General features: G+C 48.4%; 1 protein-coding gene across 5 annotated transcripts in view; it reads right to left on the bottom strand.

The window, feature by feature from the left end:
- Positions 1-4,808: 4,808 nt before the first annotated feature.
- Positions 4,809-17,037, bottom strand: part of PRIM1 (DNA primase subunit 1) — a 111,457-nt gene continuing 99,228 nt past the window's right edge. For all 5 annotated transcript variants that reach the window (XM_081844767.1, XM_081844770.1, XM_081844768.1 and 2 more), the window contains 6 exons: positions 15,223-15,314; positions 14,351-14,483; positions 13,913-13,982; positions 11,465-11,556; positions 8,427-8,525; positions 4,809-6,006 (listed from right to left, as the gene is read on the bottom strand). In XM_081844767.1, the coding sequence (XP_081700893.1) occupies positions 5,987-6,006; positions 8,427-8,525; positions 11,465-11,556; positions 13,913-13,982; positions 14,351-14,483; positions 15,223-15,314 (506 nt within the window). In that variant the 3' untranslated portion in view covers positions 4,809-5,986. The remainder of the gene's footprint in view (positions 6,007-8,426; positions 8,526-11,464; positions 11,557-13,912; positions 13,983-14,350; positions 14,484-15,222; positions 15,315-17,037) is intronic.

A 17,037-nucleotide genomic window follows, 5' to 3' on the forward strand; every position in this document is an offset into this window, starting at 1 on the left:
GTGCTGCTCTGGTTCGCCAGAAGCGGCTTAGTCATGCTGTCCACATGACCTGGAAGCTGTACGCCGGCTCCCTTGGCCAATAAAGAGATGAGCGCCGCATCTCGAGTCGGCCACGACTGGACCTAATGGTCCCTTTATCTTTACCTTAGAAATAATAATAATAATAATAATAATAATAATAATAATAATAATAATAATTTTTATTTATACCCCGCCCTCCCCAGCCAAGGCCGGGCTCAGAGCGGCTTACAAGCAATAATAAAAACAAGATGAATGATTACAACTTAAAAACAAAAATAAAATACAACATTAAAATAATGGAACATTAAAATATTAAAATGTAGCCTCATCGCAGGAGGAGAAGGAAAAGGGGAAAAAAAGAGAGAGAGAGAGAGGGAGGGAGGGAGGGAATCAAATTGGCTCCAAGCCAAAGGCCAGGCGGAACAACTCTGTCTTACAGGCCCTGCGGAAGGAAATCAGATCCTGCAGGGCCCTGGTCTCATGAGGCAGAGCGTTCCACCAGGCTGGAGCCAGAGTTGAAAAGGCCCTGGCTCTGGTTGAAGCCAATCTAACTTCCTTAGGGCCTGGGACCACTAGGGTGTTGTTATTTATGGACCTTGAGGGCATATTTATGGACCTTGAGGGACCTCCGTGGGGCATACCAGGAGAAGCGGTCCCGTAGGTACGAGGGTCCTAGGCCGTGAAGGACTTTAAAGGTCAAAAGCAGCACCTTAAATCTGACCTTGTACTTCACCGGGAGCCAGTGCAGCTTGAAAAGCACTGGGTGAATATGCTCCCATGGCAGAGACCCCGTGAGGAGCCTCGCTGCAGCATTCTGTACCCGCTGGAGTTTCTGGGACAGCTTCAAGGGCAGCCCCGCGTAGAGCGAATTACAGTAGTCAAGCCTGGAGATGACCGTTGCATGGATCACTGTGGCCAAGTCGGGGCGGGAAAGGTAAGGGACCAACTGCTTGATGCGGCGAAGGTGGAAAAATGTCGCCTTAGCTGTTGCTGTAACCTGCGCCTCCATGGAAAGGGAGGCGTCAAGGATTACACCCAAACTCTTAACGGAAGGCAATGGCACTAATTGGGCTCCCGCAAGAGAAGGCAGTTGGTCCCTCATCCCAATACCATCCCGACCTAGCCATAGGACCTCTGTCTTCGAAGGATTTAGTTTCAATCGGCTCCCACGAAACCATCCAGCCACAGCTTCCAAGCATCTGGTCAGTGTGTTCGGGGTCGAGTCGATGTGGCCATCCATCAGCAGATAGAGCTGAGTGTCATCAGCATATTGGTGACAGCCCAGCCCAAAGCTCCGTATAATCTGAGCAAGGGGGCGCATAAAGATGTTAAAAAGCATCGGGGAGAGAATTGCGACCTGTGGCACTCCACACACCAAGGAGTGGCGCGACGACATTTCCCTCCCTAGTGCCACCCTCTGTCCCCGACCAGAGATAAAAGAGCACAACCAGTTACGGGCTATGCCCTGTATCCCCACGTCTGCGAGGCGGTGGTCCAGAAGATCATGATCGACCATGTCAAAGGCTGCTGACAAATCTAAAAGGATCAGCAGTCCTGACCCGCCTCGATCCAGTTGTCTACGGAGATCATCTGTTAGGGCAACCAGAGCCGTCTCCATCCCAAAACCAGGATGGAAACAGGACTGAAATGGATCTAATGCCGATGTTTTCTCCAGAAACCTACCAAGCTGTTCAGCAACTGCTCTCTCAATTACCTTACCCAGGTATGGAAGATTTGAAACTGGGCGGTAATTGGATAGGTCTAAGGGATCTAATGGGGACGCAGGTGGCGCTGTGGGTAAAAGCCTCAGTGCCTAGGGCTTGCCGATCGAAAGGTCGGTGGTTCGAATCCCTGCGGCGGGGTGCGCTCCCGTCGTTCGGTCCCAGCGCCTGCCAACCTAGCAGTTCGAAAGCACCCCTGGGTGCAAGTAGATAAATAGGGACCGCTTACTAGCGGGAAGGTAAACGGCGTTTCCGTGTGCGGCTCTGGCTCGCCAGAGCAGCGATGTCACGCTGGCCACATGACCCGGAAGTGTCTCCGGACAGCGCTGGCCCCCGGCCTCTTGAGTGAGATGGGCGCACCAACCCCAGAGTCTGGCAAGACTGGCCCGTACGGGCAGGGGTACCTTTACCTTTTAAGGGATCTAATGAAGTTTTTTTTAAGAGTGGACACACCACTGCTTTCTTCAATTCCCCTGGGAATGTCCCCGTGTCAAGGGACAAATTGATAATTTCAACCAGGGGGGTCCGCGCAACATCTGGACACTTCCTAATCAGCCAAGACGGGCACGGATCAAGGAGGCAGGTGGTGGGCCTACCAACTTGGAGGAATCTATCCACATCAGTAGGGAGTATCCGATCAAAATGGTCCAACACTGGACCTGAAGTCAGTCAAGGGGCCTCCAGTTCAGTCACTGTATCTAAATTGGCAGGGAGGTCACGGTGGAGCAACAGGACTTTCTCCGCAAAAAACCTTGCGAATGCCTCACAGCTGTGGGTCGAATTTGTGCTTAAATTTGGTTGTCCTCCTAAGGACGTTATTGACCTAATTATTCTAAAAAGTTGTGCCGGGCGAGAGCTAGCGGATGCAATGGAAGCTGCAAAGTAAGATTTCTTCGCAGCTTTCATAGCCATCTCATAGGTTTTCATAAGCATCCTATAAGATGTTCTTGAGGCTCCGTCATGAGACAAAAGACAAAAGAATAACAAAGCTCACCACACCTGCAGACCGTGCTGCTGTTCCACTTCTACCAAAAAAAAAAGTCAGATTTGCTGCAGCCTGAGAAAAGAAACAGCCATGGGGAATGGAGGACAACTCTGATGGATGCTGCTGCTGTGTATATATACCCTATAAAAAGGAAAGAGCAATCCAAACTCTTTGCCCCAGGCTGGGTGTGTGTGTGTGTGTGTGTGTGTGTGTGTGTGTGTGTGTTGGTTGGAGCTATCCTTCCACCCAGCCCTGCTGGCCTCTGCTTGTGGAGGGATGCTAGTGTCCCTCCCATCAGCATTTCCACACAAACGTGCAGGTAGAAGTGCTGCTGGCAAAAAGCCCTGATGTGGGGCATTCTTTGGGCCTAGTTGCTGCCTCAACTTCAGGCTGCTTGTTCCCCCCTTCTGTGCTGACTTGGCAGGGCAGCACATGAGGTGGTGGCTGTTATGTACTGAAGTTCTCACCCTGGGCCAGCAGGGGGATACTGTAGTTATGCAAATGAAGGATCGAAAGTGACGTTCAGTGATTGGAGAGTTTTAGAAAGTTGCTACAGTAACGTTGTACCGGAGCTCTATATAAGCAGGCTGACTGAGCCCTTCAGTTCTGTTCTGTTCTGGCCTCTGAATAAACAAGAGCTGTTTGAAGAATCGCTGTGTCAACTTAACAGTGGCCTTGCCACTCCATTAAGTACTGTTGGGCAGCAGCCAGGGTTGGGACTGAATCCCAAGTGAGGCAATTCCACACTAACTGCCTGGTGTGGAAGCCCCCTGAGCACTTCCAGGCTGTTGCTGTTTTGTGGGTAGAATTCAGTCTCATACCAGAAAATTCAGGCAACATAATTAGAGTGGATCTGATACTCTTGTGCCGCCCACCCACCCCACTCCAAGTAAATTTTTTTTTGTGGTAAGGAACATGGTAGGAAAATATGCTAGGAAGTATGGGGATAAGAGGGATGCAGGTGGTGCTGTGGTCTAAACCACTGAGCCTTGGGCTTGCCAATCAAAAGGTTGGTGGTTCGAATCCCCATGACGGGATGAGCTCCTGTTGCTCGGTCCCAGCTCCTGTCTACCTAGCAGTTTGAAAGCACCCCAAAAAGTGCAAGTAGATTAATAGGTAAGGTAAACGGCGTTTCCATGCGCTGCTTTGGTGTCAAGTGTTCTGTTGTGCCAGAAGCGGCTTAGTCATGCTGGCCACATGACCCGGAAAAACTGTCTGCGGAGCGGACAAACGCTGGCTCCCTCAGCCTGTAAAGTGAGATGAGTGCCGCAACCCCAGAGTCCTTCGTGACTGGACTTAACTGTCAGGGGTCCCTTTACCTTTACGGGATAGGAATTGCTTGACAAAGATTCCACAGCACACATTTGAAGCACATGACAGCCTCCAAAAAATCTAGGGCACTGTGTTAAGGGGGCTGAGAATTGTGACTCCATGCGGGGGGAACTAGTCATGTGTTAAATATGCTTTTAATGTACAGTGTGGCTCTCCATGCAGACAAATCAGAACTGATGCTCAATAAGAAGCCAATGTCCTCTAACCTCTGCACAAACTTTCTTCAAACAAATCAGGGTGATTGCTCAATGGGCAGGACACCTGGATGCAAACCCTTGTGTCTATGCAACCATTTGAGGAAACACATGTAAACTGGAAGAGAGTAGGTTCTCTCCTCCTTTCAGACCGTATGCAAGCTCACAACTTTTGTGGCTCTTTTGAAACATTTATTTATGAAAATGTAAAGATTTTAGGACAACGGAGCTTTAAATATAAAGAAAACAAAAAAGGACAACATGAACAAATTCCTTCTAAGGTGATAAAATAAAACAGTCTTAACATTTAGCCTGTACAGAATTAAAAGAAAGATAACAACAACAGGAAAGTGGGGAAGGCACTGCTGGTTCCAGCATAGATGTTGCATACATTAATGTACACAGCCTATAAAATACATGGAGCCAAGCTGCTCAGCCTGCTTTTTGGGCACTACAGAGGTGGGCAATGCACACATGGCTATTATGCACACTTCCTGTAACCCTCTCCGGACTTCCCCCCTATACTTTGTCACAAAAATTCATTTTGGAGCACGGTTAAGGCCTTATGCTGCTTTATTATAATACCTGCAACTCAGAGACTGATTTAGGCTGCAAACCTAATGACACTTACCTGGGAGCAAAAACCACTGAATTCAATAGGGCATACTTCCAAGTAGCCATGGCTAGGATTATGATGTGTTTCAGTGGGTGTGGCCAAAAGTTTGTATAGCTCTGGCAGAATCTCTGTGTTGCATCGACTTAGCTTTTGCTGCTAATAGAAATCAGCAGAGACTTTGGTAGCAGGAGGGGGGCAGAAGAAAAGGCTTGGAGGCAGATTAGGCTGTTGGGCTGAGAATTAGGCACTGCTGCCATAATACATGACCTGCAAGTGGCATTTAAGCTTGGTGGCTCACAAGCAGAGCAGGTTTGTTCTAGTGCCTCTCTTGGGGGCAAAATGCAAACTCTTGAGAATGAAAAGCTGCCCAGATATTTACAGAAAATACCTAGCTTACATTCATTAACTCAGGACCGTTAATCTAAGAGGCATCCTATTCAAAAGCAAATGCATACTGAACTTTCTGCATTAAAAAAATGGGGGCAGGGGATAAAACCAACAAGAGCTATACTGGAAAATAGAGGATGATGAGGTAATCAGGGCTGCTTAGCACATTGCCTGTTGCCTCTTTTGCCATAAACGTGCCACAATGTTTTCTGCCGAGTCCTGAACATCTGATTCTTGGTAATCAAATCAAACCAGGCTCCCTCTCCTTCAAAGTACCATCCAGAATTTCCTGTTCTTTGAAGTTTATCTCAAGGAGAAACAACACCACACCATTTTTCTGTGCTAGTATGTGATTTAAACTCTTCTTTTATCTGCTACCAGTGAAAGACACATCATGTTGAGTAGGCTCCCACCTTACGCGGAATTTCAACACTACTGCTGAATGTTTACATTTTAATCATGTGGGTGGTTTACATCAGGTCCTTTAGCCACATGGGCTCTGTATTCTGCTGCTGGCACCTACAAGACTGTGAGCTCCTAATTATATTCTAATCACCAGCCCTTGGATAGGGGGGATTATCATTACTTTGGTCTGCTTCTGTAAATGAAAGTGGTTTGCTGCTGCAAGAATCTAACAAGGCAGCTAAAAATACGTTCCACTGCAGATGAACACAGCTGTCTGGCTGCATGAAAGGTTCCTCGTTACTGCACATCGAATGTCCAAAAAACTTCAGAAATCCAGTTGCATATCTAAAAAGAGAAAATATACCGGTAAGGCATAGTTTGAAGGTATTATCTAACATGTTCTGTAACAAATTAATAACAATAGCTATTATTCTGCCCTTCACCCTGAGGCTCCAGGGCAGGTTGAAAAATTAGAATACAATATTAAAAATAGTTTAAAACAACTTACAAAAGGCATGTCCAATTTATTTATTTTTAAAGTTACAGAACTCTTAGGTGGCTGCAGGAAAAAGGCACCAAGTTGAGGAACATATCATTGATCACCCACCCCCACCCCCGAAAGTGGAGTATCTGCAGAATGAACATCCACACCAGGGTGCCTTTGCACAACGGTTCCAGAGTTTTGAATATTGCTGGATTTTTTGCAGCAAGTTTAAAAAAGAACAGGGATGATGGACATAAACTGGAAAACTGACACAATGACGGCATTGTTTCTGGGGCTTTTTTGAGGATCAGTATAAATAGTACGGGCAACGCTATAGAAGGCATGTCTGGAGGGGCCCTTAAACAAAGCAAACAAAACAGCATTGTTACCCAAAATAGCCCGGTGTCGAGTTCCCTGCTCTGTAGCATGTAATACAATGTTCCCTGCCATCTGGACATCATTATGCTTTGTTTCCCTGACCTCCACTAGAAGAAGCCAGTTACGTAAAACAGAGAAGCCCAGTGTAACAACACCAGTGGAAGTTGTACCATGTTAGGGGGGTGGTAATGAGAAAGCTGGGATGCGGGTGGTGCTGTGGGTTAAACCACAGAGCCTAGGACTTGCCGATCAGAAGGTCGGCGGTTCGAATCCCCGCAACGGGGTGAGCTCTCGTTGCTCGGTCCCTGCTCCTGCCAACCTAGCAGTTTGAAAGCACATCAAAGTGCAAGTAGAAAAATAGGTACCGCTCTGGCGGGAAGGTAAACGGCGTTTCCGTGCGCTGCTCTGGTTCGCCAGAAGCGGCTTAGTCATGCTGGCCACATGACCCGGAAGCTGTCTGCGGACAAACGCCGGCTCCCTCGGCCAGTAAAGCGAGATGAGCGCCGCAACCCCAGAGTCGGTCACAACTGGACCTAATGGTCAGGGGTCCCTTTACCTTTTTAATGAGAAAGCTAGGGCAGCTGTTTTGGGTGGCAGACCCACCTTTCTTATCTGTGGTTCTGCCTTCAGCCTAAGGCTGTGTAATGCCATATGTTTAAAGCAACCTCCCAAAGAATCCTGGGGTCTGTAGTTTGTTAAGGGTGCTGGGAATTGTAGCTCTGTGAGGGGCAATCTACAGGTCCCAGGATTCCTGGTGTGTGTGTGTGTGTGTGTGTGTGCGCGCTTTAAATGTATGGTGTGTACATAGCCTCTGTCACAGAGCAAAATAAGCAAAACTCCAAAATCAAGACATACAGTGGTGCCTCGCAAGACGAAATTAATTCGTTCCGCGAGTTTTTTCGTCTTGCGATTTTTTCGTCTTGCGAAGCACGGGCTTTGGAAAAGCTTCAAAAATCACCAAAGTCTTCAAAAACCTCAAAAAAGGCTACCACACCGCGTGCTATGAGTTGCTCCTCGAAGTGAATGCACTGTTTTAAGAAAAAGGAAACAAACTTGCAAGACAAAGGAAACAAACTTGCAAGACGTTTTCGTCTTGCGAAGCAAGCCCATAGGGAAATCCGTCTTGCGAAGCAACTCAAAAAGCGAAAAACTCTTTCGTTTTGCGAGTTTTTCGTCTTTCGAGGCATTCGTCTTGTGAGGTACCACTGTACAAGAATAACCAAAGCAAATTTCAAAGTGGAGGATGCAATAGAGCTGCGGTACATATCTTCTGTAAAGCAAGGGTGTTCTGTAAAAAAACAACCTTCTAAAGCGTGTTTATAGGTCCCCAGTAAAACTGACTGCATACAGGGGTAACAAACTGGCGTTTGCCCGTTGGTTTGAAAATGTCTGTACAGGGGAGAGAGAAAGGGTTAAAATGTAGACCAATAGGAAAGCCGGAGGCGGAGCCTACCTGTTTATAAAAGGGCTTAGCCCAAGGTTTGGGAGTGGGTTGTTGGTTGGTTTTAGTGGGTTGGTTGGTTGGTTGGTTGGGAAAGGCAGTTGGAAAAGCAGTTGGCAGGCAGTTGGAAACAGAGAGACAGTTACTGCAGTGGGTTCTTGTGTGAGGTAGAAGAGATAGAGACAGGATAAAATAAGACTAAGAAGGTAAAGAGTAACAATGTTTGGAATGCAGTTAAAATTTGTTTGTGTCTGCAATAAACTACACTCTTCTTTGTTAACTTGAGAACCTGAATGAGACTAAGTGATTTACCGGGGAGGACCTGGTTGGTGGCAGCGGATTAGTGGTGTACGGGTCAATAGTCCGTGAGACGACTGGGGGCTCCGTACAAACGCCACACAAACGTTTGGGGAAAGCACAGGGAGCACAAGCCAACCCTCTCATTCTGACTCAAGCCCTTACCGCTAGCCTTGAGACGTTCCTTTTTGTGAGATTTTTCCATTTCCTCCAGGAACTGCTCAAAGACTTTCACATATGGAGCCAGGCTGGTTTTCTTGTAATCTATAAACAGAAGACATACAACAAAGTATGTTGTCAGGCTGTTCACTTTCCATGCTAAACTAAATAATCTGAACACGCAGCTGGGGAAGCTGTGGCCCTCCAGATATTACTGGATTCCGACTCCCCTGAGCCCTAGATTGGCACTGCCAATGCTCAGGGATTATAGGAGATGGAGTCCAACAACCACAGGAGGGTCTCAGGTTCCCTATGCCCTTTTACAACAGAAAAACAGTAGGAGTATGTGCTGCATACACACCATCCTTCTAAAGCACACACACTGAATAATCCTGCAAACTGTTGTTTACCCTGCAGGGAGCTAGAATTCCTAGCACCCTTAACAAAGTACAGTCCCCAGAATCGGTTGCTGAGGTGCATGCGTGTGTTTTAAATGTGTGGTGTATACACAGCCTGTATCTCATCTGCCCCCGAAGGTAAGGGACACATATCAGCTTTCTCCACTAGATGGAGATGTTTCAATACACTTCCCCCAGCCTGCTCTGAGCCAGCTGGGAGAAAAAGCAGCAGAGCTCTGGAACTTACAACAAGGCAGGGTGAGATTTGTTCCCATTTTCCCCTGCCACCCTCCATGTGCTCTGATCAGTGTTAAGAGAGTCAGTCTCCTAATCTCACATTCTAGCCCAGGGGTCGTCAAGGTCTTTGGAGGGTGGGCCAGTTCACCGCATCACAAACCTCCTGGTGGGCTGGAGTGCATGTGTGCACACGCATATGGCAGAGAGGGCTTCTCTCTCCCCCAGCCAAGTCCCGTCCCGTCCCCCTGCCTACCTAGGGTGCTGCCAAGAGGCAGAGGCTAATGGTGGCAATGGAGGAGGAATGAGCAGCCTGAAAGGGTTGCTTTTGGGCTGCTCGTTTCTCCTCCACCACTGCCAGCAGTGGCACGGGCGGTGGCATAACAGCTTGCTGAAGTGGCAAAGAGCTTGCTCCAACAAGGGGCTGCTGAAAATGCACTCAGCCAGCCCAGCCCCCTTCCTCCTCTTGGCCATGTGCAGCTGCCGCTCGCCAATTGGCCAGGGCCTCAAAACTTAGCAGGCGATTGGCTGGCAATTTGCTGCACAAGGAGGAGGGATAGAGGAGGGAGGAGGTTCTGCCATGGTGAGGGGTAAATGTTGGCAAAAAAAAATGGTGCCTGTGCCGCAAAAAAACCACCACGGAATCCAACCGCCGATCCATGGAACTGGCCATGGGCCGGTTCCAGGAGGCTCATGGGCTGGATCCGGCCCATGGGCCTTAGGTTGCTGACCTCTGTTCTAGCCCAGGGGTCAGCAAACCAAGGGCCGTGGGCTGGATCAGGCCCACCTGCCTTCTGGATCCGGCCTGCGGACGATCTGGGAATCACTGCATGGATCGCAAGCACGTGTATTCTTTGCCTCGCCCTCACACAGCGGCTTCGGCGGCGCCTTCTCCCTCCCTCCTCCTGGCTTCTCCCCACCCTGCCTAGAGGAGGAAGGGGGTTGGGCTTTGTTGGTGCCAGCAGCAGCAGCGCTTGAGTGGCCGCCATTTTAAGCAGCCCTCCGCCGCTGCCAGCCCCTGCCACTCGCAAGACACAGGTAAGCAGCCACTGGAGCTCGTGGTGCTCTTGCATCATTCCCCCCCTAATAAAGCCCGCCCCCCCCAAGGTCTGAGGGACAGTGGACCGGCCCCCTGCCGGAAAAGTTTGCTGACCCCTGTTCTAGCCAAACAGGCTATAAATACGCACGTGTCAGGGTTTGGCCCTGAATGCGTGTACATGTAATTCTGAGGCCAAGCCCGTTACAGGCCTATGTAAGAACTCAATGACTGCTGTGTATCTTTTGTTCCTTTCGGATAACATACATTACATTTGTGCAGCAGGACTCCCCCCCCCAAATTTACTCTGAAGCACTGGGGGAACCCCTACAACAGATTTAGGGGTTGTGCGGGGGGGGGAAGGGGGAGAACATTCCACATGCAAGCAGAAATCTTTGCGCTTACGGAATGATTGCCATGGCACGGATTTCACTCATTTATTTTTATTATTATTATTTCTTTAGAGGTGAGATTCAACCAATGGGTCCCATCAGTTTGTGTGATGGGTCCCCCCCCCCATCTCCTCCTCGGTGGCTCAGTGGTTGGTGGTTTGGCAGAACTCTGGAACATTGGATGGGGGGAGAGAGAGAAATTGTCCTTTCTGGCAAGTGAAAATGCTTGCACTGAAGAAACATAGCACAATATTGGATCCTGCCTTTTCTCCCAAGTCCAAGGCAGCAAACAGAAAAATGTTAAGTCAATACGGTATAAAAAAAAAAAAACATACAGTACAGTCGTACCTCGGAAGTAGAACAGAATCCGTTCTGGAAGTCCATTTGACTTCCTAAACGTTTGGAAACCAAGGCATGGCTTCCGATTGGCTGCAGGAAGCTCCTGTAGCCAACTGGAAGCTGCGAAAGCCAAGCCAGACGTTCAGGTTCCAAAGAACGTTCGCAAACTGGAACACTCACTTCCAGGTTTGCGGTGTTCCGGAGCCAAAACATTAGACTCGCAAAGCATTCATCAACCAAGGTACGACTGTACTTAAAACATTTTTTTAAAAAATTAAAAACCATCTTAAAACTTCTAAATATCGCCATGTTGTTGTGATTGAACAGTGGAACCTCGGTTTTCGATCGTCTCGGAAGCCGAATGTTTCAGAACCCGAACGCTGAAAACCCAGAAGGAGTTGCTTCCATTTTCAAACATACTCCGAAAGTCAAACGGCTTCTGCGGCATGTTTTTCCATTTTCAACATTGAAATACCGACAGCTCTTCGCGCCTCGGTTGTCAAACATTTCAGAAGTCTTCCAGAACGGATTATGTTCGGCAACCAAGGTTCCACTGTATACGTTTTACTATTGCCTTATTACAATCAATCTCATGTTTGAAAGTGGGTGAAGATTTCACAAGGTCTTATGCTGCCTTCTACGAACCTCTGCTTCGCCGAGAGTTTTCGGGCTCCCCTTCATTTTCTTTTGCATCCCCCTCGTCGTTGCTAACTGTGTCCAGCTCATGACAGAGGCGGCTAAAACAAAACAGAAACATCAGGAACCCCACAAAACCTGGTAAAAAGGTAAAGGACCCCTGACAGTTAAGTCCAGTCGCGAACGACTCTGGGGTTGCGGCGCTCATCTCACTTTACTGGCCAAGGGAGCCGACGTTTGTCCGCAGACAGTTTTCCCGGGTCACGTGGCCAGGATGACTAAGCCGCTTCTGGCGAAACCAGAGCAGCGCACGGAAATGACGTTTACCTTCCCCACTAAATTATTACTGGCTGACAACATTAGCTTCATATACTGGATACACCAGTTACAATAATAACAGTAACAATAATAACTACTACTACTAATAGTGGTAGTAGTAGTTTCTGGGGCAGCAGAACACAGGTGTTGAAAACAAAACAGAGCAGGCACCAGGCAAGCCTCCCTAGGGAAAGCCTCTTCCCAAGGACCCCACCTGTCTCAGCTCCCAACCAGGTTGATGTGGGGTGATGTGTGCTGATATAATGTTTGTGTTTGTGTGTGTGTTTTAAAAAAATAAAAGCTTTGGATTTGGAAGTTGCATTTTTGCAATGAAGAATGCCATGATTCAGAAGCTCATGCTAAGCTTTACTCTTTCATTTTAGGATTTTCAAAATATTGCTGCAATTCCCGTAAAGGTAAAGGGACTCCTGATCATTAGGTCCAGTCGTGGCCGACTCTGGGGTTGCGGCGCTCATCTCGCTTTATTGGCCGAGGGAGCCGGCGTACAGCTTCTGGGTCATGTGGCCAGCATGACTAAGCCGCTTCTGGCGAACCAGAGCAGCGCACGGAAACGCCGTTTACCTTCCCGCCAGAGTGGTACCTATTTATCTACTTGCACTGAACTGCTAGGTTGGCAGGAGCTGGTACTGAACAATGGGAGCTCACCCCGTCGTGGTGATTTGAACCGCCGGCCTTCTGATCGGCAAGCTCTAGGCTCTATGGTTTAACCTACAACCCCACTCCTTCTAGGAATATTCTCTCCTCAAATCCACCTTCTGTATTACAGGGTGGAACTCTTTCAACAGCTTGGTCCTATGTAGTTTAGCACTCCTATACCCACTGATGCATATGATCAGGCAACATCGGGTAGTCCTCTGTATGTTGTTGGACTACATCTCCCATCATCCCTGACTATCAGCTGGCTGGGGTTGATGGGAGTTGGGGTCCAACAACATCTGGAAGACCACAAGTTCCCCAGCTCTGGGCTATGCCAAAACTGAGGCAGAAGAACCTGCCCTGGGACCTTATTAATAAATCTCATCTATTACATTTTTTGGAAAGTTGTTTGTTCACTATGCATTTTGACACTCCATACAATATCATAAACAAATCCTGCATAACGGTTCTAGAGATCAAGCAGCAGGAGGTTTTCCTTTATGTTTGGACATAATTGGTTACCATTTTGAAGCAAGGTGGCGGACTGAACCTTTCAAAACTTCAGTGATTGCAACTACCGATTTCAAAACTGCCACCATTTATTTATTTTTTGTTTCTTAGAATTCCCAACCAATGAAGGGCACGAGGCTGCTCGTCGATAGTAAATAAATAATGGAGAATGTTGTGTTGTGGCTGCAGAGATATGAGGGTTAAAGGAAATTAATGTGGAGTTTGGAACTGACAGGGTTAAAACTCCGTGGTGTCCTGTATCTGGGAGGAGCTCGATGCAGAGAAGTGCGTCACAGTCTGTGAGCAGACTTGCTTTCGCTTCTGCCTGAGATACACAGCTCACCTGAGAGGCTGTGAATGTGTGCTTTTGGAAGCACAGAGAAATGCCGGAAAGCTCTGATGGAATGAGACTGATTTATGGCTTGTAAATAAACACTACTAGAGATAAGAACCCAACTGTCTCTGGACTTGATTTATCCCTTTTCTCACACGGACGCAGGACCGCTGCTACTCTGCTATCCTGCTAGGCCAGCTTCGGAGACACAGAGGCTGCGCAGGGAAGCCTGGCTGGACGCAGGATTTATATTCACACGAATAATTAAGAGTAAGAAACAGGAGTTTCCTCCCCTCGGTTAAAAAAAGCTACGGGAACAGTGATGCCTCTGTTAACCCAAGATGCTGTAATCCTCCTAGTCCAGTGACCTAAGGGTCTAACCACATGAAGAGCAGCTGATATGGTGTCTTCCAGATGCTGTTAGACTGCAATGGCCATCATTCCTAACTGTTGGCCAAGATGGCTGGGGCTGATGGGGGTTGTAGTCCAACAGCATGTGGAAGCCACCACAGTGGCTATCCCTAGACTACGCAGTGAAGGTAACACAGACTGCTGCAGCTGCTCTGTGCTCCAAGAGACAAATGGCAGCATGTGTTGCGCTTCAACTTTCCATGTGCCCAAAGCTGGATCATTCATACCTTATAGTGGGAACAGCAAATGGATCAAATTCATCCAGTTTCTTCAGGTCGATTGGAACTGAAATACGTCCTAAAGGAGGGCAATGAGCAAGTTAGAAGGGGCCTTTCTGGGTGCCAGCATAGATATAACTCTACATGCTTTGGTGGGGAAACAACAATACTGCTACTACCACTGACCAAGATGGTTTTATCTCACCCTTCCTCCACCGCTCAGAGCGCTCTAGGTGGCCCTCTTTGATTTCACCCTCTCAACAACCTTGCAAGGTAGTTTAGGCAGAGAGACAAGCGAGTGGCCCAAGGACACTGGCAAGAGTGAAGCTGGCACACCTAAGGGGATATGTGAACTCCCAGATCCAAGATCCAAAGGCACTATCCAACACCCTATTAGATCGCCATCTTGACTAAATGGAAGGTATGTTGAAGCATCATGCAACCAACCTGTTTTGGGGTGAACGCTGAAGGGGCTCTTCAACAAGTGGTTGATTCCTTTGCTGACATTCATATCTAGCCGTGGAAAACAGTACTGAAGCATGATCTCAGACTCAGTGTGCGCCATTTTCTTGAGTGTGTTCTGGGAAGGAAGAGGAAGATTGGGAAGGGTTCAAACTTGGGAGGATCTTTTGTAGGCATCTGTATTTCACCCCTCTATTAGAAGGAGGCTACGCTGTGGGTTAAACCAGAGAGCCTAGGACTTGCCGATCAGAAGGTCGGCGGGTCGGATCCCCGTAAAGGGGTCAGCTCCTGTTGCTCGGTCTCAGCTCCTGTCCACCTAGCAGTTTGAAAGCATGTGCAAGTAGATAAATAGGTACCGCTCTGACGGGAAGGTAAATGGCGTTTCCATGCGCTGCTCTGGTTCTCCAAAAGTGGCTTAGTCATGCTGGCCACATGACCTGGAAGCTGTACGCCGGCTCCCTCAGCCAGTAAAGCGAGATGAGCGCCGCAACCCCAGAGTCAGCCATGACTGGACCTAATGGTCAGGGGTCCCTTTACTGTGGGTTGTGCCACCACAGCACCTAAGAGAGCACTCTATGACTGCAACACTGAACAGTTTTATATTGGGGGCAGGGGTGGAATCAGCAGAAGGGGTTAGTGAGAAGTGCTTTTTATCAAGATGGGTTCAAACACTGCCCATCCCAACACTCCCATTGCTTTAGAATTCAGCTGTCAATCCCACTTCTTGGTCAAGAAATAAAACCTCGCCGGCTTCTCACGCTGCTTTGCTCCCCATCACCCAGTGCTGGCAGCCTAGGGACTTACCCAAAAGATTCTTATGATGCACATGCCCCCCCCCCGCTACCTCAAATACTTACACTGTGTCTTTCCAATGCTTTTGTCAAAAGCTCCCAGCGCTTGACCGAATCGTGCTTTTTAGTGAATTCCTGAAGCAGTTCTTTTCGAACTGGTGGGCCAAATTGTTAAGGAGTTTCAAATCTGGTCCAAGGCCTGCTGGTGCCTGGGGCAGAGGAGCCTTGCCGGGTCAGACCAAAGGCCCATCAAGTCCAGCATCCTGTTTGCATAATGGCCAACTGGACACCTATGGAAAGCCGACAAGCAGGATACGAACACAACAGGATTCTCCCACTCAATTTCCCCAGCAGCTGGTATTTAGAGGGATGCTGTTTCTGCATCAGTGGACAGAGGACAGAGTCTCAAGCAAAGATATGTTCTCCCAAACTCACATTCCTAGCATGCTTGTGTTACCATAAAGAAGCAATGCAGAAGCAAGCAGCAGCAGCTAAGCCAGCTGCAGGTGGCTGGAAAGCCAGACTGGATGTTTGTGACTGTTACCATGGCAAGAAAGGGGCAGTCCATTCTCCGTATTGAGCACCGGACGTGAGCTCAGTGTGTGTCATATGACCTGTACAGGATGTACAAGGGTGGAGTTTATTTTCTCTCTGCTGTTGTTTGTGAAGAGTGCAGACATCTTTATCTGTATGGCTGCTAAAGACAGGAATAAAAGCATGTAGATACATTTCTGTCTGAGTCTATTTCCCCTCCCTAGGGAAGCAGGAGGAGGGAGAAGCAATGGTGTGTTTTTCTCACAGTCTGGGAAAAATCGCCGATAAAGACCTCATCCGTGTTTACCTGCCGGGAGTCGCAGGGGGAGGTCAAAAGGAATTCAGCCGGTGCCTGGAGAGGTAGGCACATTCCTCTGACCGAGGCAGAATTTCAACAGTGGTAGCAGAGGATGGTTTTGATCCATCGACCTCTGCAACAATAGTAGCAGAGCTGCTGTTTTCATCGCTCCATGGAAGCCTGAAGTGAGGGGCTGAAGCCAGAAGCTGATCAGAAGAAGCTGACAGCCAAGCCACGGAGCCCAAGGTATGAGAATTTCGGGCTTAAAAGTGTGAATGCAGAGTGATTCATTCTCTGCTTCACCGGAGCAGCGTTTTGGAAAAACAGCTCCGAGTGAGAAGAGGCCTGCATTCCAGAGATTCTTGTGGTTTCCTGTACTAGAAAGGAATGCACTGTTGCTAAGCAACGCCCGTCAGTGGAGTGGAAACCTACTCAAAAGGGCTGGGCTATCAGGCTGTGCCTCAGAGAGGAAAAAACAAAGCTTGTTTTGACTAGGCTCTCACGAACTCTTGAAAGTAACTTTCCAAGCAGCCAGTGTTACAGCTGCCAGGTGCCAATAGCGTAAACAAACCAGCTATTGGATTTTAGAGGCTTGTGTTTGAGAGTTAAGGCAAAGGACTCAAAATGGATGCCAAGAAGGGGGGAGCCCTGCCTTCTCCACCCCTCCTGACTAATGACAATTATTCATCTTGGTCTATTAAGATGAAGGCCCTGCTGCAGAATCAGAGACTGTTTGGGGTGATTGAGAACCCCATCCCTGCAGCACCAACGCGTGCTTGGGAGTCACAGAATGTGAAGGTGAGAACGGCTATAATTCTGTGTGTGTCAGACTCTCAGCTTGTGCATATACAGGATTTACAGCACGCGAAAGAGGTTTGGGACACGCTGAGAATCGGACATACAAAACCGTTGCCAGTCAGCTGGGGTCCCTTCCGGCGCAGGATTTGACCTCGGAGAGGGTGTTTGCGGTTGTCCTTAACGAACAGGACAGACTTGCTGCACTGGAGGTCAAGGAAAGGGGGAGACAAGAACGGAGTTCTGACACCCCC

Source organism: Podarcis erhardii (assembly GCF_964252035.2).
Source record: "Podarcis erhardii genome assembly, chromosome: 2".
Lineage (NCBI taxonomy): Eukaryota > Metazoa > Chordata > Lepidosauria > Squamata > Lacertidae > Podarcis > Podarcis erhardii.